The 25,347-nt window shown below is 48.0% G+C and overlaps 13 protein-coding genes across 13 annotated transcripts; 5 read left to right on the top strand and 8 right to left on the bottom strand.

Annotated features, from left to right (window-relative positions):
- Positions 1–225: 225 nt before the first annotated feature.
- N7508_000234 (putative flavoprotein) lies at positions 226–984 on the bottom strand (the record flags this gene model as incomplete). Its single annotated transcript, XM_058458319.1, has 1 exon — positions 226–984. One exon carries the CDS (start codon positions 982–984, stop codon positions 226–228), a length of 759 nt encoding a protein of 252 aa, XP_058324541.1.
- A 793-nt stretch (positions 985–1,777) lies between these two features.
- Positions 1,778–4,209, top strand: lysF (homoaconitase LysF; the record flags this gene model as incomplete). Its single annotated transcript, XM_058458318.1, has 2 exons — positions 1,778–1,891; positions 1,942–4,209. The coding sequence occupies 2 exons, from the start codon at positions 1,778–1,780 to the stop codon at positions 4,207–4,209; spliced, it is 2,382 nt and encodes a 793-aa protein (XP_058324540.1).
- A 1,500-nt stretch (positions 4,210–5,709) lies between these two features.
- Positions 5,710–6,015, bottom strand: N7508_000232 (chitin binding peritrophin-A domain-containing protein; the record flags this gene model as incomplete). Its single annotated transcript, XM_058458317.1, has 1 exon — positions 5,710–6,015. One exon carries the CDS (start codon positions 6,013–6,015, stop codon positions 5,710–5,712), a length of 306 nt encoding a protein of 101 aa, XP_058324539.1.
- A 3,125-nt stretch (positions 6,016–9,140) lies between these two features.
- N7508_000231 (uncharacterized protein) lies at positions 9,141–10,454 on the bottom strand (the record flags this gene model as incomplete). The annotated part of the gene is made up of 4 exons (XM_058458316.1): positions 9,141–9,558; positions 9,611–9,984; positions 10,044–10,163; positions 10,275–10,454. The coding sequence occupies 4 exons, from the start codon at positions 10,452–10,454 to the stop codon at positions 9,141–9,143; spliced, it is 1,092 nt and encodes a 363-aa protein (XP_058324538.1).
- An 841-nt stretch (positions 10,455–11,295) lies between these two features.
- Positions 11,296–12,206, bottom strand: N7508_000230 (uncharacterized protein; the record flags this gene model as incomplete). The annotated part of the gene is made up of 3 exons (XM_058458315.1): positions 11,296–11,455; positions 11,631–11,913; positions 11,969–12,206. 3 exons carry the CDS (start codon positions 12,204–12,206, stop codon positions 11,296–11,298), a joined length of 681 nt encoding a protein of 226 aa, XP_058324537.1.
- A 443-nt stretch (positions 12,207–12,649) lies between these two features.
- N7508_000229 (ketoreductase) lies at positions 12,650–13,744 on the bottom strand (the record flags this gene model as incomplete). Its single annotated transcript, XM_058458314.1, has 2 exons — positions 12,650–13,513; positions 13,571–13,744. The coding sequence occupies 2 exons, from the start codon at positions 13,742–13,744 to the stop codon at positions 12,650–12,652; spliced, it is 1,038 nt and encodes a 345-aa protein (XP_058324536.1).
- Positions 13,745–13,906: 162 nt separating this feature from the next.
- Positions 13,907–14,366, top strand: N7508_000228 (Erg28 family protein; the record flags this gene model as incomplete). Its single annotated transcript, XM_058458313.1, has 2 exons — positions 13,907–13,969; positions 14,022–14,366. The coding sequence occupies 2 exons, from the start codon at positions 13,907–13,909 to the stop codon at positions 14,364–14,366; spliced, it is 408 nt and encodes a 135-aa protein (XP_058324535.1).
- A 232-nt stretch (positions 14,367–14,598) lies between these two features.
- N7508_000227 (UDP-glucose:hexose-1-phosphate uridylyltransferase) lies at positions 14,599–15,860 on the bottom strand (the record flags this gene model as incomplete). Its single annotated transcript, XM_058458312.1, has 3 exons — positions 14,599–15,464; positions 15,522–15,706; positions 15,763–15,860. The coding sequence occupies 3 exons, from the start codon at positions 15,858–15,860 to the stop codon at positions 14,599–14,601; spliced, it is 1,149 nt and encodes a 382-aa protein (XP_058324534.1).
- A 665-nt stretch (positions 15,861–16,525) lies between these two features.
- On the top strand, positions 16,526–17,631 carry N7508_000226 (F-box protein; the record flags this gene model as incomplete). The annotated part of the gene is made up of 2 exons (XM_058458311.1): positions 16,526–16,564; positions 16,615–17,631. The coding sequence occupies 2 exons, from the start codon at positions 16,526–16,528 to the stop codon at positions 17,629–17,631; spliced, it is 1,056 nt and encodes a 351-aa protein (XP_058324533.1).
- Positions 17,632–17,768: 137 nt separating this feature from the next.
- On the bottom strand, positions 17,769–18,960 carry N7508_000225 (MBL fold metallo-hydrolase; the record flags this gene model as incomplete). Its single annotated transcript, XM_058458310.1, has 3 exons — positions 17,769–18,348; positions 18,403–18,543; positions 18,614–18,960. The coding sequence occupies 3 exons, from the start codon at positions 18,958–18,960 to the stop codon at positions 17,769–17,771; spliced, it is 1,068 nt and encodes a 355-aa protein (XP_058324532.1).
- A 391-nt stretch (positions 18,961–19,351) lies between these two features.
- Positions 19,352–20,080, bottom strand: N7508_000224 (putative Translationally-controlled tumor protein; the record flags this gene model as incomplete). The annotated part of the gene is made up of 5 exons (XM_058458309.1): positions 19,352–19,430; positions 19,486–19,654; positions 19,709–19,810; positions 19,890–20,010; positions 20,066–20,080. 5 exons carry the CDS (start codon positions 20,078–20,080, stop codon positions 19,352–19,354), a joined length of 486 nt encoding a protein of 161 aa, XP_058324531.1.
- Positions 20,081–21,658: 1,578 nt separating this feature from the next.
- N7508_000223 (MFS transporter) lies at positions 21,659–23,488 on the top strand (the record flags this gene model as incomplete). The annotated part of the gene is made up of 1 exon (XM_058458308.1): positions 21,659–23,488. One exon carries the CDS (start codon positions 21,659–21,661, stop codon positions 23,486–23,488), a length of 1,830 nt encoding a protein of 609 aa, XP_058324530.1.
- A 629-nt stretch (positions 23,489–24,117) lies between these two features.
- Positions 24,118–25,120, top strand: N7508_000222 (putative DSBA family oxidoreductase; the record flags this gene model as incomplete). The annotated part of the gene is made up of 6 exons (XM_058458307.1): positions 24,118–24,151; positions 24,226–24,304; positions 24,373–24,413; positions 24,473–24,600; positions 24,664–24,980; positions 25,039–25,120. 6 exons carry the CDS (start codon positions 24,118–24,120, stop codon positions 25,118–25,120), a joined length of 681 nt encoding a protein of 226 aa, XP_058324529.1.
- Positions 25,121–25,347: the final 227 nt, after the last annotated feature.

Raw genomic sequence — 25,347 nt, 5'->3', positions numbered from 1 at the left:
GGTTTATGCGAAATTACCTCGTTATATTTGTATTTATCTGTTCAGCCAACCCAATATTAATAACTCCCCACAAGATTAAAGGGTCACTTATGGGACCGGCCAATACATCGATGTAAAATGCACCACGGCACATAGCATCTTATATAACTTTTTATAACCATAAACGTAGAAGTACTTGTGAATTTCACGGGTATTGTTGAAGAAGTACTCCGCTGATTGCTAACACTATTCCTTCCCACTCAAACCCAACCTTTTCTCAATAATTTTGATAATCTCAGTCCATTCCAACATGGCACCACCCCCCTTGTCCCCGCATGCTAAGACCTTTGACGCTTGCGGCGCTAACACCTCAAACCATCCAGTCTCCTCTCCGAACTCCTCATCTTTCTTAACCCCCCACTCCTCTTCAAGCACCTTTATATGCTTAGCAGTCACTGGGTGCCGCCACATAGCTGTATTCATCGCGGGTGCAACTAGAATTCGTTTTCGATGTCCATCAATTTGGCCATCGGTATCCCACGCCCGACATACTGACGTCAGTAAGTTATCACTGAGACCATTGGCGAGCTTGGCTAATGTGTTCGCGGAAAGAGGAGCAATAACGAGGATGTCTGCCCAACGCCGGAGAGAAATATGCAAGATATCAGCACCGCGGCGCCACGGTTCTGGCCCCCATTCCGCACTGTCATCATAGATGGCTTCCACGCCAGGGATGGAGAGGAGAGAGGAGACGGTAGGTTGCTCGGCAGACTGGCCACTTAGGAAGTGCTTGGCGTTTGATGTGAAAATTACTCGTATTGATAGCTTATGAGTATGTGGAGCGAGAGCAGTGAGAATATTGAATATCTTGATAGTTGCGACTGATCCGGTTGCCGCAAGTAGGAGATGGACACGATTGTCAGAGAGTGATGCATTCACATCCGCGGTAGAATTCTTGTTAGAGCTGCCATCGATGTGACTATCAGCGAGGGTCGTTTCAGGCATTCTGAATATGGACATAAGCACCACGGAGGGTTGAGTATATCAAACAGGTTTGCAGGCCACTAATGAATTGGAGTGGTTGAAGGATTGGTAAGGGAACAAGATCAAAAAGAGTGATGCCATTTCAAATATTGCCATCTGATTCCGCTCTTGAGCCCGCGACCCACAGCGGGGATCTCTACGCTAGTCCATTTCAGTACTAGCCCAGCTTGGATTCCCTGAACTTTATAAAATCTTAAGGTTTGCAAGTATATGAAGCGACTGAATTAGGTTGCCATTGCTACCAAAGGGAAATGGACAAGTAGACATAGTGAGGGCAAATACAAACTTGTCCATTATCTGGCCTAGTTTTCTTCCGGTAGAGGGCAATGTACTTTATCAATTTAACAAGCCAAATTATTTTTCGCCTAGCAAAGCAAACCTGCGCTCTAACGCTCAGATGAAAATTCAGTTTACAAATGTGCTCTAATAATGCTAAGTATGTTCCTTAGGAGAAGCTGCTTGAATAATCCATTGTTTGATACTGGCTGTGGCGCGATCAGTTCGTAATCGGGGATCATAAGTACACAATCTAGAACTATATTGTCATATGACGATTATTGCTTCTATAAGCAATGATTTGGCGTTTGTACCCTAAACAAATTTTACATGAAAATTGGTTAGAAGCTGCTTGATATATTGATTGATTGATATAGATTAGCCGAACCCCGGGGGGCCCCGGGATGACGAATACTGCACGTGACTACAAAGGGCTTTGAAATTGCGACAACATACTTGGACCAGGGGCACAGATCACATGACACCGACACCGGCCTCGATTTGCGGCAACTACAAAAACCTCGCCAACTACACCAACGTCGTGGTACCGTTGAAAATGTCTAGGCAACTACGCACGCTGTTGCGCAGGCCAGTAAGTGAGAACATACCTGTTATTTGCGCGATTGGAGCTGATTCTTCTAGCTTTTGCCTCGGTTGAGTCAAACGGCCGCTCTCCCGAGCCTCACGAGCAGGAGAATTCCTCAACACTTCCAGTCGGGTTCGATCCCCGCACCTGCACGCTTCCTTAGCTCGACTGCCTCCAGAAAGGCCGACGCTTTCCCCTCGCAGCTCGAGAATGCCTCTTCAATCCCCGCCGAGAAGGGGCGGTCGCAAACCTTGACCGAGAAGATTGTACAACGCTATGCAGTCGGTCTTCCCGAAGGAAAGCTCGTTCGAAGCGGCGATTACATCAGTCTTGCCCCCGGATACTGCATGACTCACGATAACTCGTGGCCCGTCGCCCTCAAGTTCATGTCCATGGGAGCTACGCAGATCAAAGACCCCAAGCAGATCGTCATGACCCTTGACCACGACGTTCAGAACACCAGTGCATCAAACCTGCAGAAATACCAACAGATTGAAACTTTTGCCGGACAGCACGGTATCGATTTCTATCCTGCCGGACGGGGTATTGGACACCAGGTTATGGTGGAAGAAGGATATGCTTGGCCCGGTACTATGGCGGTGGCCTCCGACAGCCACAGCAACCACTACGGTGGTGTTGGCTGTCTTGGAACCGCTGTTGTGCGGACCGACGCTGCCAGTATCTGGGCTACCTCCCGGACATGGTGGCAGATCCCTCCTGTTGCCAAGGTTACCTTCACCGGAGTGTTGCCCAAGGGTGTGACTGGTAAAGATGTTATCGTCGCGCTGTGCGGTATGTTCAACAGTGATGTTCTCAATCATGCAATTGAGTTCACTGGCTCCGAAGAGACCATGGCCAGTCTTCTGGTGGATAGCCGTATGACTATTGCCAACATGACGACTGAGTGGGGTGCCCTCACTGGTCTATTCCCCATTGACCGGACTCTGGAGCGCTGGCTACGATACAAGGCCACCGAGGCAGCAATGCTCGACGACCGTACAACTCGTGAGCGTATCACTCACGAACGAGTTGATGAGCTGTTTGCCAACCCTCTTTCCGCGGATCCCGATGCTGTTTACGCCAAGCAGCTCTACCTCAACCTCTCTACCCTTTCGCCCTATGTCTCTGGCCCCAACTCCGTTAAGGTTGCCACACCCCTCAACGAGCTGGTCCAGCAAGACATCAAGGTCAACCGCGCCTACATCGTCTCTTGCACGAACTCACGTGCTTCTGACCTCGCGGCTGCCGCTAAGGTCTTCAAGGACGCTGCCAAGGCTAGCCCCGACAACACCGCCAAGATTGCCGACGGTGTCAAGCTCTACATCGCTGCAGCTTCTGCCCCCGAACAGGAGGCCGCTGAGGCCACTGGTGACTGGCAGGCACTGCTTGATGCTGGTGCTCAGCCGCTGCCTGCTGGTTGTGGACCTTGCATTGGTCTCGGCACAGGTCTTCTTGAACCCGGAGAAGTTGGAATCAGTGCCAGTAACCGTAACTTCAAGGGACGCATGGGTTCGCGTGATGCCCTCGCCTACCTGGCCAGTCCCGAAGTTGTCGCTGCTAGTGCACTAAGCGGTGTTATCTCTGGCCCCGGCGCCTACGAGGTGCCCCAAGGCTGGGATGGTGTTGAGCATGGCTTCGGCACTGGTGCCGAGCCCAGCACTGTCGATGAGCTCTCCAACATGCTCCAGCAGATGGAGTCCTTGATCGACCGTGTTGAATCCGCCGACACCTCTGCCAAGCCTGCCACCGAGATCCTGCCCGGTTTCCCTGAGAGCATCACTGGCGAGATCGTCTTCTGTGATTTCGACAATCTCGACACTGACAACATCTACCCCGGAAAGTTGACATACCAAGACAACGTCTCGAAGGAGGACATGGCCAACGCCTGTATGTCCAACTACGACCCCGAGTTCAAGGGCATTGCCAAGGCCAATGACATCCTCGTCTCCGGCTTCAACTTCGGCTGTGGATCCTCGAGAGAGCAGGCAGCTACTGCCATTCTCGCCAAGCAGATTCCTCTGGTCGTTGCTGGCAGCTTCGGCAATATTTTCTCCCGAAACAGCATCAACAACGCCCTTATGGGTCTGGAGGTTCCCAAGCTTATCGAGCGTCTGCGCACTGCCTTCTCTGAACGTCAGCCCACCCGCCGGACCGGCTGGACTTTGACTTGGGACGTGAAGCGTAGTGTCGTTGAGGTGCAAGAGGGCGAGGGCGGTGACAAGTGGACCGAACAAGTCGGTGAGCTCCCTGCCAACGTGCAGGAGATCATTGCGGCTGGCGGCCTTGAGGCGTGGGTCAAGAATGAGGTTGCGAAGTCGCAGTAAAAACACGATATACCTGTATATGCTTCGTGGTGGCATTTTGGCCATTTATGAAGGGAAAAAACAAATAGACGATGGGAAAGGAAGGGCGAAGAAAATGGATAGAAGGCTCAAAGGAGTGTAAAGTATTTGAAGAATAATATGATTGTTTGTATCAATATAAGATACCCCAAGTTTGCAACTGGATGTACTTCGCTTCGTAATATACAAATTCTTTGCCAATCGCATTATAGTATTGCGATTAATCATACACTCCCCGAATACTCTTGTGAAACGAACAATTCGTGATCCGTGTCAATGGGTTAGTGCTTTCAGTGAAGGCGGATCGAAGTCCGCAGCATTGACTACAAGCACCGAGATAGTCCGACCACGAACTACAAAAGGGGATATTCAATACCAATAGAAATCATAGTAAACCCAAACTCATCAGCCTCCTCCAACCACCGTTCCGCCCTAGCATCCATGACAACACCTGGTCGAATCTTCCCAAACTCAGCCTGCAGATAACACTGACCACTCCAACGGGATAACCAATGAATATACCGCGTATTCCACTCCTTTCTGTCTGCGCCTGCCAAAGAACCTTAGCAGCGAGGGCAGGTATAAAGCCCAACTCCCTACAATCGAAACAAGGCACTTCATGCATGACAGAGTACGCCAAGTGAAGAAGATATAGGGCAAGAACTGCGCGCCGTTTCGATGTAACGTGTACCCATGCTTCCCACGTTGGTCTCATTTGTGTTCGCTCTTCTTCGAAGAAGAGGCTTGCGTGCATAATTTGGTAGACTAGCAGTTCGACTTTGCGGAAGACGATGCTGTGTTCTGTGAAGGGAGAGGGAGGTGGGGGGAGGTTTGTGTGCTTGATGATGGGAATAAGAGAATTGTTGCGTATATGAGTACTGCTTGTTACGATGCTAGAAGGTTTGTTTCGTTGAATTGTGGTGAAGAAGGGCAGCCAGATATCTAGAAACAGGCCCTAGAGCTGTAGATCAGTTCTACAAACTGGCACTGTGAGTCTCACCCCTTCTTCCTACACTGCAAAGAGAGCTAGAAGACTTCATTTCAATAACGGAAAAATACCTTAAAATTACCATAGGTAGCATGGAGGACGCGACAATGGAGGCCCAGGTATCAGGGATGAGATGAGCTAACAGCCATACTACTCGGCTTTTGTTATTGACTTGGAGAGAACTCATCTTGAAGCTGTTTGTTTTTCTAAGTAAAAGCTAGCTCAGAAATTCTGACGCGAGGAAGCTCATTACATTTGTAGTACCTATACATCGGATCTCAGACTGTGTTGAAGGGCTTTTGCTTTCGATTTGAGTACTCATTGATACTGAATCAAACATTTATTTGGTACTTAAGATAAGAATTATTCTTAAACATTACACGATGAGCTATATGACACACTTGCAATGATAATAAAATCCTCAGCGTGTTAATGTATGAGAGGCTTGCTTATCACAGAGGATAGGTCGCAATCACTTTGCGTCGCACTACCCTCTAGTGATGCCAGCAGCTGGCCACGTTGTGCTCGTAGTCACAGACGCTAGTTCTCGACTGAAAGGCGGTTCCGGGACCACAGGTCTTCAAAACGGGCGTCCCGCCGACGGGGCATTCGAAGAATCGGTGACAGTCTGCAGGGTCGGCCCATGCCACAGCACCGGCGGCGACCTCGGAGACTGGAGCAGCAATAACCGAGTTGGACAGCACGAAGGCCACGAGGGTGCTAATGGTTTGATAGGCGAAATGCATAGCGTCGGCTAGTGGATGATTTAGCCAGAGCTCAGACAAGAGCGTTTGAGACATACTTGATTTGGTTTTGGAAAAATAAACAACGGGAGATTGAGTTAGGTGAGGCTGTAGGGCTATCAACTTTTGGGACTTTTGGTGATGATGGGAGCAAAGTAATATTCGGGGAGGTTAGCCTCGGGCTTTATAGGTATTTTGAGAGGTACTAGGCTGGTCATTTCTGAGCTCTCGTGGCTTCATACAAAAGAAAAACAATACCAAGGTATCATAATTTCGATTCTGCAGAACGGTAGCATTCCTGCCCTCGGCTAAGGAAACTCCTCCAGGGGGTGCCCTTTAAAGTATTGTGGGGGAGCGTTAGGTACGCCCTAGCATACCTCGCCCTTTTACTAGAAAAGAATATGTGAGATAAATGACAGCTGTCCCTTGTGGTATTTGACTCTTCCCCCTTTGTTTTGAATAACTGTCACCCAGTGGCTTCAATAAAAGCATCGATTGGTGGATGTCGTCGCCGATTTGTTTTTCAATAACACTTCATGCCACACATATCTTACTTGCGCCAAATTACGCGTCATGTAGCCTTGGAATAGGATTGCGAATGAAGTTCGAACGCCTCGAGAAATGTTTTTCGACCAAGTCTCTGTATCATTATGCGCATTGAGACTGGATAAACGCAACAATGATAAATCACTGATTTGACTTGTCTCTTAGGCGCAAATACTGAGAAATAAGCCCCTCCAAATTCTTCAAAGCTCGTAAACTACCAACAAAACATTTCTTCCGTATCCTGAGTATTCAGCCTCCATTTGAATTTCAGTGAGTGGCCCTTCCAATGGCGGTCTTCCGCTTTTTACCTCCTCGGGGAAGAACTCCCTACAAATATCCTTCACATCTTTATCCCAAACTACTCCGTCTAGAGTATCTGAAGACAGAATGTAATCCGAGTTCCCAGGGATCAATACAGAGTCTATCGCATCGACATGTGCCCTTGCAATATCGGCAACATGCACTGGAGTTCCCACGTAAGGGAAACTAGAATTGAGCGATGAATTTAGTGCTGGTGCAAGCACGGCTGCTCGTGTACCCTGAAGGAGGCTGTCGCCTGTAGCAGTTAAATTGGATCAAGACGATCATCTGGACCGATTACGACGGATGGTAATAGGTTCACAAAGTCAAAGGCTGGACGCATACCCCGGACAAATATCTCTATTTCACCGCGGGCGAGGGCTTTTGATGCCCAGTTGGCTTCCATTGCATTTTAAACCGAGACAGCAACGCTGGTTTGGGCATCAGACACTAAGATTAGAAATGAAGAATGAGCCTCATGCGGAAATACGAGTTGGTGGAGTGGTGTACCGACCAGTTTGGAGTCTCTCGCTGTCTGGATTCATATTCCATTCAAACTGAATTAGTGTTACACCTGAGAGGCTGGTTAGGACTCTGATTAAAAGAGAGTCGAAAAGGTGCGCACATGAAGAAAGTCAAAACTACCCTGCGAATTGATTCCACACGGCTAGCTGCTTCCAGGGCTGTCGTCACCATAGATATCGCTGGCTTCACGATTTCAGCTTCATAGTCATCAGTCTATCAATAATATTCCTAGCCGTAGAAAGCGATTGATTTGATGGGATAAATTACCTCAATTCGGCCAAAGGTGACGCCAGATGAATGATGACACTGATTTCATCAAGTGTCTACAAAAATGCATCTTTCTCGAGCATTTCCTGAATGACAGCGAATGTGAGTTTTTTTGTTGTCAAAACTTTGTGAAATCACAGTACTTTTACTGTTCAAATCATCGATATTGCGTTCGCTTCGAATAACCGCACGAACGCGATATCCTCTTTGAAGGGCAATGGTCAAAGTCTTGAATCCGATATAACCAATGACGCCTGTAATCTGCTCTTTGTTTGTGAGAACTTGATTCATTCAAACCAATGAGGTATGATCCCCGAATTTCTTATCGGAAGGTGCTCACGGCTAGTATCATGTATTTTGTTTGCCATTTCATAAAATTGGGAGCTGCGTAGACCAATAATTGTACTGAGCCAACGTGGTCTAATACTTCTATTTGTATGGTCGCATTGCACAGGATTGTATCGTCAAGAACAAAAAAAAGACCAAGATTATATAGTAGTTATCCTTTCAATCAAGACCACCATGATTTATGAGCTAAGGTCATAATAGTCAGCGAGCAAGAACTTGCCGTTCTACACCAAGCCCACCTCAATCTTGACACCAGCATTCCTCAACTAATCAACAAATTCGATGTTGACAGCCCAGGTATTAGCGGTATTTTATTAGCCTGCATGCACTTTGAATCCAGGGGAATATTGCGTTTACAGACCAGGGATCCGCTTTGTTGAGCCACGTCGCTATAAGATTCAACCATTCCTTTGACCCAACGTGTTTCCGTGGTGCTATCAAAAATCCATAAGTATTGGAATACTTCAATAGTTAGCAGCTCCTCGCTCACGAGTCAACATAGTGTATACCGAACATGGCATGTGCTGCCACAATGGGAGTCGAGTAGCGATGGAATGGGCCGATCCCATTAGTTGCTTTTGCGCTCTTTATCAAGGAGTTGAAACTTGAAGCCTCAAATTCAATAATCTCAATCTCTGTCTTTAACGTCAAATCATGTTTGAATGATTGTTATCAATAGTTGAGTCATGCCTTGTGTCAAACGATTGGAATAAAGTTGCTCAAGTGCCTGTTTCAAGGTCCCTAGCCAAGACAATGACCTCCCTGCAAAACACCACTTTGTACCAGAAGGGTAATTTTGTGTAATGAAGTGCACATAGCTTTCCAGTAAAGCCGGTTGCTCCGAAAAGAGCAATGACGTACATCGCTGTGCTCAAATGATGTAATAAATGAGAAGACGCTTCACGTTAGAGTACGATGACCTTTTTATCTATGAAAAGATTGCTCTGTTTCCAATCAACAAACCACCGGAGTTCCGAGAGTGCCTCAGGAGTGTTTTGCAGCATCAACTCGGAGTTCCGAGTACCACACCATTCTTTGAATCGATTAATTATTTCAATTTCAAGTATCAATAAGCCTCACAGGTATGAGATAGTTTTAAAATAATGATATCGAAAAACAGCGTTGAGTAAAAGACCAACAGCAAGATAAAATTGCTATATTCTAAAATCAAATAAACCCTAACCGAAATCACCAAATCAGACCTGCCGAACAGGTGATCTCTCAATCCTCGTCGAACCCCGCGACGAATGAATCTCCCAATCAGAAGTAATATGAATATGACCGGGCGTAAGATCTCCCATCTTCGCCGTCATAGGCTGAGTAACAGTAACCAAAGGCATCTCGGGCTCCTCCAGCCTTCTGCTAGTGAGAACCGTAGTTTTCCAGTGCTTTGCAGCCTCCGGTCCCAGACCGGACATATGCGATGTAGATGAAAACACCGAAGTTCCAAAGACTCGTTTGATGACTGGTGGCAGGATTGGAAGACAGGCAACTGTTATTCCTAACAGCGGTACTAAGCACGACAGAAGTGATTTCCGCGCGGAGCCATATGTCGCATCTGATGGCATTGTATTGGAATCGTATTTCATGCGAGAGGCGATGATTGCAACGATGCTGGACATTCATTAGTGACTGTATGTATTCGCTTATTGCATAAAGTACTCACCCTAGTCCGAGTGCAAGGATGCACACGAGCGCAGCTCTCCTGGCTTGCGAAAAGGCTCTTTTCCATGCGAAATAGGCCGGAAGAACCAAAACAAAGAAGCTGAGAATAGCCTCACTCGCATTGACGCTGGTTTGCAGCTTGTTCCGATCACCACAATGACCCGGCGTATCCGAAAGCCAGAACTTCCTGGCTGGGACGCAGAAGAATGCTGATGCGAATACACCTGCCAGTCCGAGGGCTGTACATAAGCTCATGAGAGTATAGGCTGGCCAGAGGATGACCCGCTGGCCAAATTCGCGGACATAGTGATGAAGAATTGATAGCTGAATCAAGTTGATGGTTATGATCCATAAAAGATCACTTGCGTATGTGACCTGAAATATGGTCAGCACTGAAAAGGCATTGCATGTAAGTTCAGCTTCATATTGCCTACCTTGCTGAGTTGGACGAAGATATCCTCTCCTCCGACCCGGGATACTTCAGAAGAATGGAGTCCCAATCCAGTCAATAGCACTTTGAGGATTTCCACAACATAGAGACCGACAACTGCAAACTATAGCCCATATCCCCAGTCAGCCTCGGCGAAATCGAGTGGGGACAATAGTGGCGCCAAAAAGTTTCACCAGCCAGAGGGAATAAATTAAAGCAAATAGTGTAGACTCACCGTCGCAAATAAAATGAACCAGTCATTCAATTGCAGCGAATAAAGCTGTAATCGCCTTGCCCAAAACCGCAAACCAACAGCGAGAAGAGCAACGGCCAAAAAAATCGTCTGAACAGCGATATCGGCCTTCCCCAACCAATTATGGCCAAGGGCATGAACGAGTGTGCCAGACAAAGCCATGATAGATAAACTTACAACAAAGAAGTCCTCTTAGAAAATTTGCATGGCCGGGAGCACCGGGAAATAAGAAACAAAGCCGGGTCGAACAGGGCGGGGGCTCTCACTTGCCCGAGCACGTTCAGAACCTGCAAGTAGTAAGATCGCCCCGTGCAAGGGCCTCGTACATGTGTACTTGTATTTCAACACACTGGCAAAACATGGATGTGCCCTTGCAGATTACTTTACTTGACATGTATGATGTAGACCCTTGGGATCTATGAATAGACTTGAATTACCGTGAGAGTACCACAATCAATGTTCTATACTCTTACTACTACTGTGACGTTGAGTCCTTAGATCAGCCCAAAATTAAAGCCTCTAATTTATCCCTAACACCGACGTTTCATATCTTGAAACTAACACGACCATAGCATCATCTTCCCCCCACTTTGTTCTCCCGTGTGGGTCGATCTTCACCGTTTGTTTAATGGAGGCAATTGGTCCTTCGACACAATAGGGCAAAGGTCCTTGAATGCTTGGCGAGATCTAGAGAGTAAATGGTCCAGACTCCGACACTAAAATTCGACTCCACTTAGACGAAACGACTATGTCAAATCTTTATTCTCTCTTCGTCGCCAGTAAACAGACTCCTATCTCAAAATTCAGTCACAGCCCTACACTACAAAATCGGATGATTATTCCTCATTACGTAAACACAGCAGGGAAGCCATCGAACAACATTTCGTGAACTATAAACAACTCAAGGCAGACACATTGACAACAACCAATAGCCCACAACCAGCACATCTCACACGTCAACAGCAACACGTATACACACCCAAGACCACATGTTAGCCTGCATCTAGAACTGCTTATACCCAACACCCTCAACAAAAGTCTGCTGCCAAGGACCCTGCGACGAATCCTCAGACAGCGAAACATACAACGCACCGTGGGCCTCCCCACTAATCAAGCGACCAGCACTGGACCCATCAGCCTTGCGTTCATCGGCATAGTAGAACCTAGGGCAATCCCATCAGCCCTGTTTTAGATTGAGATTGAGATTGAGATTGAGATTGAGATTGAGATTGAGATTGAGATTGGAATTGGAATTTGGGTTAAGATTTAGTCTAGAACAGGGTTCGGGAGGGGTGCGGTGTCAGGGTCATATAGGGGTAGAGTGTTAAAATGTCTTACTTGTATCCCCTGTCAGCATAGGCCTCGGCCGCTAATTGGATGATATGAGCTGTGGCTGCCTTGCCAACACCCAGATCGAGGAGAGGTGGCATGACGGTCGTATTGAGGATATTACCTGTGTAGATGAATGTTTTTGATGCTGCCTCTGGGAGTTCGGCGAAGCTGAGGACTGCTTCTTTTGCGGCGGCGAAGGCGCTCGTCGTGTTTATGTTTGTGTCGTTTATGAACTCGGTCAGGGAGAGGGAGAGGGGGTCTTTAGGGTCGCTTGGCGTTGCGGCGGCGGCTAGGGAATGTTTGTTAATTTGTATACAGATGGAAAGCCTAGAGGGGTTGTCTACCATTGTAGACGACGACGCTTGGATGACCGAGTCGTGTCCTGACTTTTGAGAAGACTTCGGTTATGGAAGTTGGATTTGAAAGATCGGCTGAGATGCTGAATTGATCTTGGGTGCTATCTTCTTCTTTTAGAGATCTGGATACAAGTGCGATCTTGTAGCCTTTTTCGGCGAAGGAGCGTGCTACGTGGTGGCCGATGTTAGATCCTGCCCCGAGAAGTAGAAGGATTGGAGTGGCCATTGCTTGTTACGTATGAGATGAGTGAATAGAATATAATGTTACTAGTAGCTAGTTAGGGTTGACTGGTACTATATAGCTGGGACTCCGAGTAGGATTTCTAAGCGGCGGATTGTGTCGGATTACCTCGTATAGAGAGAGACATCTTGTGTCGCTGTCGTCATCGTCTCGGAGACCGAATGGCCGATATAATTACAAAGCCTAATTATAAAGCATGTGTAAAGCTTGTATGATGTGAGGATATTTGTTTAAAGCACATTTCAATCCAACGGTATTATAGATTGCTAGACGTTGATTACCACAGCCACTTGTACATCCGAAATTTGAACCTTTGAATATATTAGAATCGAATAATATTTTGCACATTCAGCTAGTAAATAAGGTACCCCTGATGTCGATAAATATACCGCTCGGTATACTATTTAGTCCACAGCTCACAAACACATTTAAGTGCTCTTCTTAGCAGCCTCTCGCTCAGCCTTACGGAGAGCACGCTTACGAATACTCTCATGCATAGACTTGTTCTGGGAAAGAACGGTCTTACCCATAACACCAGCAACAGAAGTCAAGAACCAAGCCATGAGACCATGGCTCCAGTAAGGCGACGAGCTATATGCATACGAAGGCGAGCCACCACTGCGACCAATCTTGCCGAGAACAGACCGGACAAAGGCGCGCGGGGTAGGGATAGAAGCAGAAGCACGACGGATCTTCGACATGGCAGAGGTAATCAGATAAGCCTGCACAAGCTCGACATCAATACCGTAGGGGGCGAGCTCGGCGCCAAGCGCAGTAGACCAGTACTGGAGGAAAGCCTTGCTGCCGGAGTAGGTAGCCAAGAAGGGAGTGGGGAGGAGACCGCCAAAAGAACCCATTGTCAAGACCAGACCGCGGCGACGCTGCATCATGCCCGGCACGACGAGCTGGGTGACGCGGAGGGTACCGGTGCAGTTGATGGTCACGATGTCGGCCATTTCGGCGGCGGGGGTCTGCGCGAAGGGGACGGGAATGGAGTGGCTCAGGCCGACGTTGTTGACGAGGATGGACACGTCCAGGTCGGAGACGAGGCCCTTCAGGGCTTCGTAGTCGGCGTCGGCGTTTTGCGAGAAGTCCATGGCAAGGGTCTTGGTTTGCACATTGGGGTATTGCTTGGTGATATCCTCCGACAGAGTAATCAGCTTCGAAGCTGTGCGCGACACGAGAACGATGTTGAATTTCGACTTGGCGAGCTGCAATGCGAATTCCTTGCCTAGGCCATCCGAGGCTCCTGTCACCACGGCCCAGCTACCGGGGGGACCGAACGAGCGGAGCTATTCAATTGTCAGATTCATTCTATAGGAAAATGGTAGGAGGATTGAAATGCATACCGGCTTGCCTGGAAGCACAAACAGGCTGAGAAGCACGCGCACGAACGTCCACACCTTGCAGGCCACGACCAGCCCACCAGTCGCCAGGAGGAACAGGGCACCAAATGTAGGCAAGCCGGGGGCAACATGGGCAGGCCATTGCGAGAGACACTCAGTATACTTTGAAAGATCCATGATGAAAAAGACCGCAAATGGAAAAGAGTTGGCAAGAAGTGAAAAAAAAAAGTTGAGAAGCACAGCTTGTTGGGGGAAGATCAACGCCAAGAACCCCAGACATCCTCGGCCTTTCACAATCACAACACTTCACTGCAACATTCACTCTACAACATATCACCCATGTCCCAATTCCTCACTTACCTCCCCCAGTCCGAGGGTGTCTTGCCCAAATGGCTGGTCTTTGTATGTCCACTCAATTCCCAATCCAAATCAATTCCGATCTAACGCATCGCAGGTCTCCGTGGTCTCCGCCCTGAACAGTCTCCAGGCCTACATCTCCCCGGCCTACACCTCTCAGCTCTACAGTAACGGCCATGTCCCTGCTAGCCCGCTGTCTGGCCGTGTCTTTGGAACTTGGACTTTCCTTTCCGCTGTTATTCGCATGACTGCCGCGTACAACATCAGCAACCCTGTCGCGTACGATCTCGCCTTGTGGACTTACGGAATTGCCCTAACACATTTTGTTGGTGAACTTGTCTTTGGAAATGCTACCCTCAAGGGTCGTTTCATCAGTCCTTTGATTGTGGCATCGTCGTCGCTTGCTTGGATGTTGACGCAGCGCGAGGCGTACCTTGCTTAAGTGCCGTGCATGTACTTGTACTGGAAGAAAAAAAATTGAAATTGGCGGGAGGAAATCACATAATGGCGAGGTACAAATAATACCAGGAAGGAGGTTGTGGGTATTGTATTGAAGTCTGATTACGGCTCGGCGCATACGTGCTTTGAAAATAATATGCATCTTTTGTATTCACTACTTGAACAGCCTACCCACCCACACCAACTTTCTAACTCCCGTTGCATAAATGTACCGTCTACTCTAGCTTGTTGCGGTACAGCTCGCCGCCGCAATCGCGTAGCTTGGCAGCAGCCTGCTCGGGAGTGATATCGCGCTGGGGTTCACCGAGCAACTCATATCCGACCAGGAACTTGCGTACGGTGGCGCTTCGCAGAAGTGGTGGGTAGAAGTGCAAGTGTAGGTAGGAAGCCTCAACCTCCTCCTTAGTGCCGTCAAGAGGCGCCTGGTGAATACCCATGCTGTACGGGAAATGCGTCTCGAACAGGTTATCGTATCGGCGGGTAATATCCGAAATAGCCTCAGCGAGTAACATGCGGTCCGCATCGGAGAGGTCGACCAATGCACGCTTGTGGGTGCGACTGATGATCATGACCTCGAACGGCCATGTGGCCCACCACGGGCAAACGACGACAAACGCCTCGTTCTCGAACACGACGCGCTCCTGCTTGCGGCTCTCGAGCTTGGCGTAGTCCTCGAGGAGGTGGGTGCTGTGCGCTGTGCGGTACTTGAGCATCTGGGTCATTTCGGCTGCGGGCTCTTCGGGCATCGTGCTGGTGGTCCAGACCTGGCCGTGCGGGTGAGGGTTTGAGCAGCCCATAGCAGCACCCTTGTTCTCGAAGATCTGCATGTACCGGTACTGCTCCTTTGGCTTGGCCGGGCTAGTCTCATGAGAGATTGGCTGGATGGTGGTCGAGGGCGCATTCTGAGCGAGGGGTGAGGTGGGCGAGAGGTGAGCCGTGTAGATCTCAGTCCAGGCGTTAATTACCGGGACGATCTCACGTGGAGAAAGGTCGGCCAAGGTGAGGTTATGCGCCGAAGAGAATGTTAGGACGTAGCATTTGCCCTTGACGGGCTCGGCTTGCAGGAAGCGGGACTCGAGTTCTACTTCGTTAGTTAAATCAGGTTTTAAGCGGACTTGGGCTGAGTAAATGAGCGTACCATCTTCGTAAGTGGGTTCATAGTCCGCCTGCTCCTCCTTTACGGCGCTGTAGTCGTTGACAAACACAAAAGTGCTATCATACTTGGGATTGACGTCACCGGCGGCACGTTGGTTTCCAGGGCAGAGGTAGCATTTGGGGTCGTAGTTGGGGAGGGTAGTCTTGGAGGGACTCTCCTGTGCTCCTCTAGGCGTTTCAATTAGAATGTGTGTGCGCGAATGGGTTCGGATTCAGGTACTTACTGCCAGGGACGCTTGGTTCGGTGGGGAGAAACCAAGATGGAGGAACCACGAAGAAGGTTGAACCTCCTGTGGGAGATGTCATCAAGTACCTTGGCCATATCTAGAGATGATCTGAGGACCTTGGAAGAATAAGAAGAAAAAGAAAAGCGAGAGAGAGAAGAAAAGGCGCCCCGGGAATCGGCAAATATTCTCCGGAGTCCGGTGGGGTCGCGGGGTCGGGGTAGAGAGAAGCGACTCAAGCCCTGACTCTGTGGTCTAAGCGAATAGTATTGATCATTTGTATGCAAGGAACAATTAGCTATCTATAGTACGTTCTGCACTAGATCATGTTATATACGATTGTCGTACTACGTACGGAGTACTATATGTACATATACAGTAACTTATACCATTGCCGACACCCTTGACTCTTGGCATGTCACTTGCGTCTCGGTGAGCCGTAAAGGGTTCGGCATCCCGCACTTTTTTCCGGGGAAATGACGTCTGTTTGATTTGAATAGTTGCATAGTTAAATAGCTAACAATTGATATACTTCTTCTTCTGTAATCCCACATATCAACATTGATCAATTCCTATTATGTCTCGCACTGCATTGTACAACCCAAAGTAGTGACGTCAGCCCATGTCCCTATCTCTATCAGGCCATCAACAACGCAATCACAACACACCACACTGCCGACCCTGCCGAAAGCCTTATATTGACCCCCTGTCCTAGCGTGAGTATACATATGTGAGCTCTATACTGCCCCACAGTTAACGCACAATGAACCACTCTATGACTCTTGACTGTCTCCCAAACGAGGTACATCCCCCATCCTACCAACAAACAACAACCTTAACATTCCCCTACAGGTCTTCGTCCAGATCCTATCAGACTTCTCGACAAGGGCCCTCCTCCCCTTAACATCAGTCTGCCACCGTTTCCACGCCCTAGTCCTCCGAATCCTCCACTACCGCCTCCTCTTCAGCACCCCACTGAAAGAATACAAACTCCTCCTCGAATGCTTCCACCCAAGCTCAAAGCTGACAGAACCACACGTCTTCTGTAAATACCTTGGCACAGACGGTCTCAGCGAGCGCCATGACGGGAAAGGCTCTCTATACGAGAACGTCGATACAGCACACCAACTCAGCCGGGTGACGGGTCTATACTCCCGTTTCCGGCCAGAGGTCTGCACGCCCGAGGAGAAGAGCAGTAATGCGGGGAGATATGGAGTCCGTCTTGCTCCATCGCCAGGTAGGATGCTTCTGTTGTCGGGGGTTGCTGGGTTTATTAGAGCTGACATGAATCGGGGTGGAGATGATGATGACGGCGCTGTAACGCGGGATGTGATCTTGGATGGATTCGAGGATTTCTCGCAGCTGTGTGTGGTGGCTAATCTTGTGCAAGTTCTTCCGGGGACTTCGTTGTTGTTGAGTGCTTTGAATATTGAGGATGGGGTTGTTCGTTTGTGGAGGGATTGGTTGTTGCGGCAGAGCCGGAAGTGGAAAAGTGCCATGGAACGGGCTAGAGATAAGGGGACTGAGAAGGCTGTTATTCCTCCTGATGATGAGATTCTGTGGGTTGATCCCGAGGAAACTGTTGGGTTGAAGATGCGTGTGCGGCCTACGGAGTGGAGTTCTTCTCAGCCCGTGCTTGTGCATCAGGATGATCGGGATGAGGGCTCAGAAGTTGCTTATGAGGTGGATCTGGAAGGTAAGCTGCCTGTTACCAGGACGATGTTCAATGCTGACTCTGCAGAACTACATATCCGTTCTACCCGTCTGCTGTTAGCTGCCGAAAAGTCGAAAGAAGAGCAGCAGAACTGCCAACCAAATGCAGTTGTCCTTGGAAGCGCGCCTATGTCTGCACCAATACAGGTGGCATAGAAGAACATATCTCGGAAATATCATGATTGCAACGAATAATTTTAATACACATGGACTATATAGGGATTGAAATATTTCAAATTGGTTTCAAGCAGATAACAGATATCAATGCAAATACAGCGGGTTAGTAAATTATACTATTGCTTCACATAGACAGCCTCATCAAAACTTTTCAAAAAAGACCAAAGAGTCTTCTCCCTCCACCCTTTCTCCATCCACCCATCAGCTCTCAGAGGAAACAAATCAACAATATCAATCAAGCTAGGATCATGCGCAAAAACAAACCAAACATTCGAATCGGCATCTGCCTCCTGGGCCTTCACAATAGTCCTAATAGTTTCCCCAATTTCAACCCCAATCATAGCCGCCGGTTTAAAGAACGGTTCGTCAACAGATAGACCCCGACTGGTCAACAACTGCTGATAAGATTCAGCTCCTGGACAGGGGAGTAGACAAGAGGGAATCGTAGAGTGAATATCAGAAGGAAGATGGAGATGTTTAGATGGTCTCATTTCGCCGCTGTGATGACATAGATCACCGCCCATGAAGATGAATGTATCTGGATTTATCGTTGTGCGTGCTAGCCCGCTTAGATGGCCGATGGCGTGTCCTGGTGTGTCTAGGAGGTAGAATGAGCCGTCGCCGAAGAAGTCGAAGGCGCGGAATTGGCCTGTTCGGGGGCTGTTTGTGAAGTCGATTTCTTTTAGGTTTCTCCCGCTGGGTATTGTGTTAGGCTGAGGGCTTTGAGTTGATAATAAAGCATATACTCACGCAAAACCAGATTCGCGGACTGCGGAATCGGGGTTTGCTGGGTATCCTGGTAAAAAATTATCTTTGAAACCTGGTCCGACAATTATGTCGGTTGAGGGTGGGAATTCTGAAGGATCTCCTAGGTGATCCCAATGCCAGTGACTATACCAGAAAGCAATTAGCCTCCGCTCTTCATATTTTCTAGTGAATGATTGGAAAAAGAAAAAAGTACCTCCAAATAATCCCCGAAATATCACCCGCCGCAACACCATTCTTCTTCAAGATATCAATAACCTCTTCTTCAACATCAATTTCCCACCCCGCCACCTCAAGACGCCCAACAACGAACGGGGAAAAAGCCCGCCAGTTCTTCGGAACACCAAGATCGAAAAGCAGTTTTTTACCCGATGGATGCTCAATCAGGAATGACCATGCCGGCATTGGAGGCATGTGGGATAATCCATCCATGGGCGGTTCCATGATGAAATTGATAGGGATTTTAGACATTCGGACTGTCGTGTCGATTATTCGGACTTGCACTGCTTGCGTGCCTCCAGGCACGGGGAAGAGAGATGCCATGATTGGATCTATAGGAGGAGAGACGGGAATACGGTGCTTATCTATTAGGCAGGAGTATAGATACTACCCGGGGAGTACAGGCGAACTTCTCCCTTTCATGTTGAATTGGTCAAGATGCGGGGTATCTTATCTCCGGATGCACATGGCGCGCTCTGCAGCTGCACTTCGTCTGATGTTGATTTTGTTCAATCTGGTAGGCTTCCAGTGGCTTTGCTATATATAGGAGCCACGAATGGCCCATTATATTGTAGTTCCCAATGCAGTTTGGTGAAATCATGTCATGAATCGCTGTAATTAAATCTTACTCGATCTTTTCGATTGTGATAATAATATGAATTTCTTTAAATAAAAGCAGCAATATTCGGACGTCCTAAGCTTGGACAGCAACAAGCTAATACTCCTTCACTATGGCGAGTTGCCACAAAATGGCGTAGGGCGTACCATCTTCCCGCTCTCTGACAAGGATAGGCCTAGAAGACAAAGTTCAATAACTGGTACCCGGGAGCTCTACAGGTGATGACTTACTGTGATATGGATTCGAATGACGTAGCATACCATTCACTGTATTGTGCATAGGGATCAAGGAAGATTTTGTTGTAGTAATATGTGAAGCGATTTTCCATATCTTCAATCGTACTGTCCGGGAGTGTGTCGTCTCTCATTTTCTGCAATGAGGCCCAAGCGGAAGCGGCATCTAAATCAGAGCCTTCAATATATATGATGTTACCAGGGATTTATAACCACTCACTCGACAAGTCTAGTAAACGTGCATCACCACTGTGGGGCAGGCGTTGGAAACCGAACCGGTAGAGATAGTCAAGCCACACTTTCCCCTTTGAACCTGGGAATACTAGACAAATACAGACCCATGAGCTTCATGATCTTGGCTTATCGGGAATCAAAGCGCTCATCATTGGTTATTCACTTACCCCCTTTCCATCGCTCTGCTTTATGCGCGAGAATCTCTTTGCAGTCGATTTCCCATACAGCGCCATTGACGTCCTTCAGGATAAACTCGTCTGTGGCTAGAATTTCGCCGGAAACGATATCCTATGATATTTATATAATTAGAGGCTGGCGTATAAGAATTATCTCCTGGATATACCCTGTATTTAACCATTCCGATAAACTGTGTAGAATGGTACTAGTGACTTCCTTGGTAAGAGGGGAGAGATCAAGAGGGAAGAGAGCGAAAGCAAGTATAGCTTCTTTGCTATAGAACTTGAAAAGAGGCACATCGGCGTTTTTAAGTCCACGAGGTGGCAAGCTCCGGAGTTGTTGAAAGTTCAATCGATAGATCATACATAATGTAGGTATAGAGATGCAGCTTACAGTAGATGGATGACCTTGCTAGCTCTTCACCGCTACTTTTTTTCCTTGGTTAATTTACGTATATTGCGCCCCTGAGGAGTTCATCTTGTCATTTGTTTGTATAAAGTGAGATAGAAAAACAAATCTACAGAGAAAAGCGATTCTTGCGTAGCCTGTTGATCTCATCTTCAAAGTGGTGTGTCTTATTATATTCAGACGCCTACTTGGTGGGATATCTGACTGTCTTTGATAAGGGCTTAGTGAAATAACGACTGGAATCCTTCACAGAACGGGCTCTTCTGTGTATTGTACAGCAATGTACCATAGAAAACTGGCTTGAACTTAGAAGACACTCTATGGGGACAGCGTGGAAATGGCAGTATTCAGGCAGTATTGCAGAGCGACATGCATAATACACTTTTTGAAGCAGCCTAATCCTAGTGGCAATGCGGGTGAGATCGATAAGATGATGCAATTTATGATCTCATCTGTGACCATCTGCAGAAGTTGCATATGCGCCCCGCTAGAGTCACGAAGCTACTATACTCACAGCTACGATACTCACATTGCTAACTCTTACGTTGAATAGAATCCCAAGTAGTATAGTAGATAGGTTGAGATGTAGCATGTTCAATGTGTCTTTTGGCTAATTGTAAACCACGGTCGGTTTCAAGATTTATGTATGGTTAACTTAAGAATGAGTCAATCCAGCAGCGGTACTTCGCATAGATCAAAGTATAAGCTTCATAATCCGTAATATCGAAACTTTACCGAGTAAATAAGTGACATTGTTGACAGAAAACTAGTGACGATGTGACGACCATTATTCGTACGGAAAAGTGAAGAGCCGCTAAAATCCACTGTAATTACTAGGGCTTAAATATACATATACATGTACAGTAAGTTAATGTTTTATCGAGGTACAATGTGAAGTGACGTTCTTCCTTTTTTTTTTTTTTTTTCGAGAAACGCCCCAACTGTACCTGAATAGTGCATAAATGTGGCCATGCCAAGACCCTCAAGCTTTCGGGAAGCCGTGAAAAATTGTGGTTGACGGGCCGACATTTGGAACGCGAGTCAGGACTGTCGTTTCTCCACTTAAAAATTCTGAGACCGGCAAAGGCTTGCCGAATCAATCGTCAACCCTGATTTGCTCATCCTCAAAATGAGCCGAGGCATGGCTTCGGTTGTTATCAAAGTGGGGTTCGATCTTTTTTTCTTGAGACATCTTGTTTCTGGAATTTTGCAATGTTTCTTTGATATTGACAGGTTGATCATTGATCATTGCTGACCTCGCTCGTTTTGATCTGAAATTCCTCGATTTTCAATAAAGTCACTGATCTATCAGCGCTCATTGAATTCGCCCCTGAGGGCCAGATCTATCAAAATGGCCCCTAATGGAGGCGAGACAACACATCCCTCCAAGATCACCTTCTGGCGTATGGTCTTTGATCAAAAAGTCGTCACTGAGGAAGTAGTGCAATATCCATACACAGGATCAGGCACCGAAGATGATCCTTACTCCGTGGTTTGGATCCCAAATGATCCACGAAACCCTATGAACTTTCCTGCCACGAAAAAATGGGCCATCACACTCCTAGTTTCTTTTGTCACACTAGCCGTCTCACTAGTATCATCCGCTTTTTCTGGTGGAATGAGCCAAATTATAGAAGACTTTGGATCGCCCGAAGAAGTCGTCATCTTAGGTGTCTCGCTATTCGTCCTGGGTTTCGCTATTGGTCCATTGATCTGGGCTCCTCTCAGTGAGATTTTCGGTCGTCGCCATATATTCACCATTTCGTTCATGTTCTTGACTGCATTCAACGCTGGCGCGGCGGGTGCTCAAAACATCCAAACCCTCATTATCCTACGTTTCCTAGCAGGATCATTTGGATCTTCACCATTTGGTAATGCAGGTGGCACTATTGCAGACATGTTCCCAGCCTCGCAGCGTGGAATTGCCATTTCTCTATTCGCTGCGGCACCATTCCTCGGTCCTACCCTTGGCCCAGTTATCGGCGGCTTCCTAGCCACCGGCGCAGGCTGGCGCTGGGTGGAGGGTTTCCTCGCAGCATTCTCCGGCGTTCTCTGGCTTTGCATCATCTTCCTCCTACCAGAGACATACGCCCCAGTCCTCCTCCGCCGCCGAGCAGAGAAACTATCAACCTTGACTGGCAATGTTTACCGCAGCCACCTCGACATAACCCGCGGCCCAGTCCCAATGACGCAAACCCTAAAAACAGCCCTATCCCGCCCCTGGATCCTCCTCTTCCGCGAGCCAATCGTCCTTCTCTTCTCAATCTACATGTCAATCATCTACGGCACCCTCTACATGCTCTTTGCCGCCTACCCAATCGTCTTCCAACAAGTCCGCGGCTGGTCCGAAGGAATAGGCGGCCTAGCCTTCCTAGGAATCCTCGTGGGAATGGTACTAGCGGTAGCATACACCTTCCCCGAGAATTTCCGCTACGCCAAAAAATGCGCCGAAACAACCGACCGACTCGCGCCTGAACTCCGCCTTCCCCCAAGTATGGTCGGTGGCATAGCCCTGCCTATTGGCCTGTTCTGGTTCGCCTGGACCAATTCACCTAGTATCCACTGGATGGCCTCGGTAGCAGCAGGTGCACCATTCGGCTTTGGAATGGTTCTTGTCTTCCTCAGCGTGTTCAATTACCTCATCGACTCCTATACCATCTTCGCTGCGTCTGTGCTGGCAGCGAACTCCGCTCTCCGCTCTCTGTTCGGCATGGCTTTCCCTCTGTTTACTACCTATATGTATCAAAACCTAGGGATTCACTGGGCATCTTCGATCCCGGCATTCCTCGCGCTGGCATGTGTGCCCTTCCCATTCATCTTTTACAAATATGGTGCCCAAATTCGGAAACGCTGTACCTACGCCGCTGAAGCAGATGCATTTATGCAGCGTCTTGCTCAGAAGAATCAGGCGCAGATTGAGGTGGAGAACAAGAAAGAGGAGGAGTCTGAGAAGACCGATCCGAATGCTATTTTGCCGGATGATGTTGATTCTAGCGATGATGATACTTTGTCGACTGTTCCTTCACGGACTACTATTGCTCGGCATGCTTCCCGTGCTTCGAGGCAGTCTGGTCGCTCTATGCATCGTGTTGCTACTGCTACGCAGTATGAGGAGAATCCTTATGATTTGGATTTGGTTAATACGAAACAGTCGGTTATTAGTGGACATCGGAAGGATTGAAAGGTTGTTGGATGGGGTTTTATCCCGAGTTCTCTTTCGCCTATTCTCTTGCCATTTAATTACTGATGTTGAATCTTTGTCACTGGATATTTCTGGCAAGAGAAAGCCCGGAGTTGATGAGTTGATTCTCAAGGTCGACTCAGGACCAAAGCCCAGGATTCTATACTGGCTTCCCCACCTCCCCGCCTCGGGATGGATGAACAGAGGAGTTCAGACTCTCGGGTATGAACATCAGATGATGCGCCCGAGGCAAATCGACCATTCTACTCGAAATCGATGTTGATGTCAAACGTGGAGACGCGGGGGTATAGATGTGTGCCAAAACGCAGCAGCACATCACACTGCGCTCAAAAGTCTATATTGTATATACTCTAATCTTTAATGAATTAAACATAGCATTTCATTCATATTCAATCTTTTCATCTCCATTATAATATCCAGTTAACTAACGTGTTTGTCAAACTCGGATACCTGCGAAATTGATGATCACTCATCATCGGAGCCTCGGTCCATCTCCACCTCGGTCAACTACCCCAGCTACCCAGCTACGTATATACCACCGATCACCTCATCCTTCACCCTCCTAACCGGAAGAACCTCTATCAAACAGAACCAATATACTTAGCGCCATGCCGGGCAAAATTGACGCCTACGTCGATTGCGGTATGCAAGGCCCAGCCCCACCCCTGTCATCGCGCGTCTGACTTCATTCGCTAATTGGACAACTGCCTGGATAGTATCGCCGTATTCATACTATGCGACGCTATACCTTAGGAAGAATCGCAAGGCATTAGAGTCGCATGGTATCGAGATTGAGTAGGTCGATACATGAATCACTCCCTAACCCCTAACTTGGACGTGAGCGTGGACTGACACCCAAACAGATTCCATCCGGTCTTCCTTGGCGGTATCAATGTCGGATCAGGTATGTCGTTTACCCTCGCAATACATATACTGTAACCAGTTTCTGAACAAACATATCAGGAAACAAACCCCCCTGGACCCTCCCCGCCAAAGCAGCGTACTCCAAATTCGACTCAGCGCGAGCCTGTAAATACTTTGGCGTTGAGCCGATCCAACCACCTTCTTTCTTCCCAATCCTCTCAATCCTGGTAAGCCGCCCATTCAACTCCTAACTCTCGCTCTCCAAATAGTCCAAAACTCTAACCAAATAGCCCCAACGCTGCATGATATACATCAAACTCAACCACCCGCGCGAAAAATACGAAACAACCTTCCTCTCCCTATGGGAATCGATGTTTTATAAGGGCATTGACATCAGCAAGCCAGAAAACCTAGCAGAAGTCTTCCGAAGCAATGGATACTCCGATGCCGAGATTAAGGAGATCCTCGCTTCGGCGGCCAAGGCTGAATTCAAGGAGGCTTTGACGGCTAATACGCAGACTGCGCTGGATAAGGGTGCGTATGGTGCACCATGGTTTTGGGTGAAGAATTCTGAGGGGAAGGAGGAGCCTTTCTTTGGAAGTGATCGGTATGTATCTGTACACAGTACTTCTTTTCTCTGGTGATAGTTGCTGACTTGGTGATAGGTTTGCGTTTATGTGGATGTACCTTGGATTGCCGTTCCAGGATGTTGCTATTGTTGAGGGAAGTGAGAAGTCGAAGCTTTAGTGGGTGACCCACATCTCGGCCTTCGGGCTTAGTGACTCAGAGCTTAGAAACATAGTATATTCGCGTTGATGGAACACCGAGTATGAAGGCATTGACCTTGTTTGCTGTAGATGTAGATGTATATAAACATGCCCAATCCCGGCCTTCTCTCTAAAGAATTAAGAAAACCCACCGGATAAGAACTGAACCATCGGCTTTACCCCACGTCTCTGCCCCACACTTTGACG

This window comes from Penicillium antarcticum (genome assembly GCF_028974205.1).
Source record: "Penicillium antarcticum strain IBT 31339 chromosome Unknown utg000001l_segment0_segment0, whole genome shotgun sequence".
NCBI lineage: Eukaryota > Fungi > Ascomycota > Eurotiomycetes > Eurotiales > Aspergillaceae > Penicillium > Penicillium antarcticum.
Note: the sequence above shows the minus strand (reverse complement) of the source record. Positions and strands in the feature narration are given on the sequence as shown.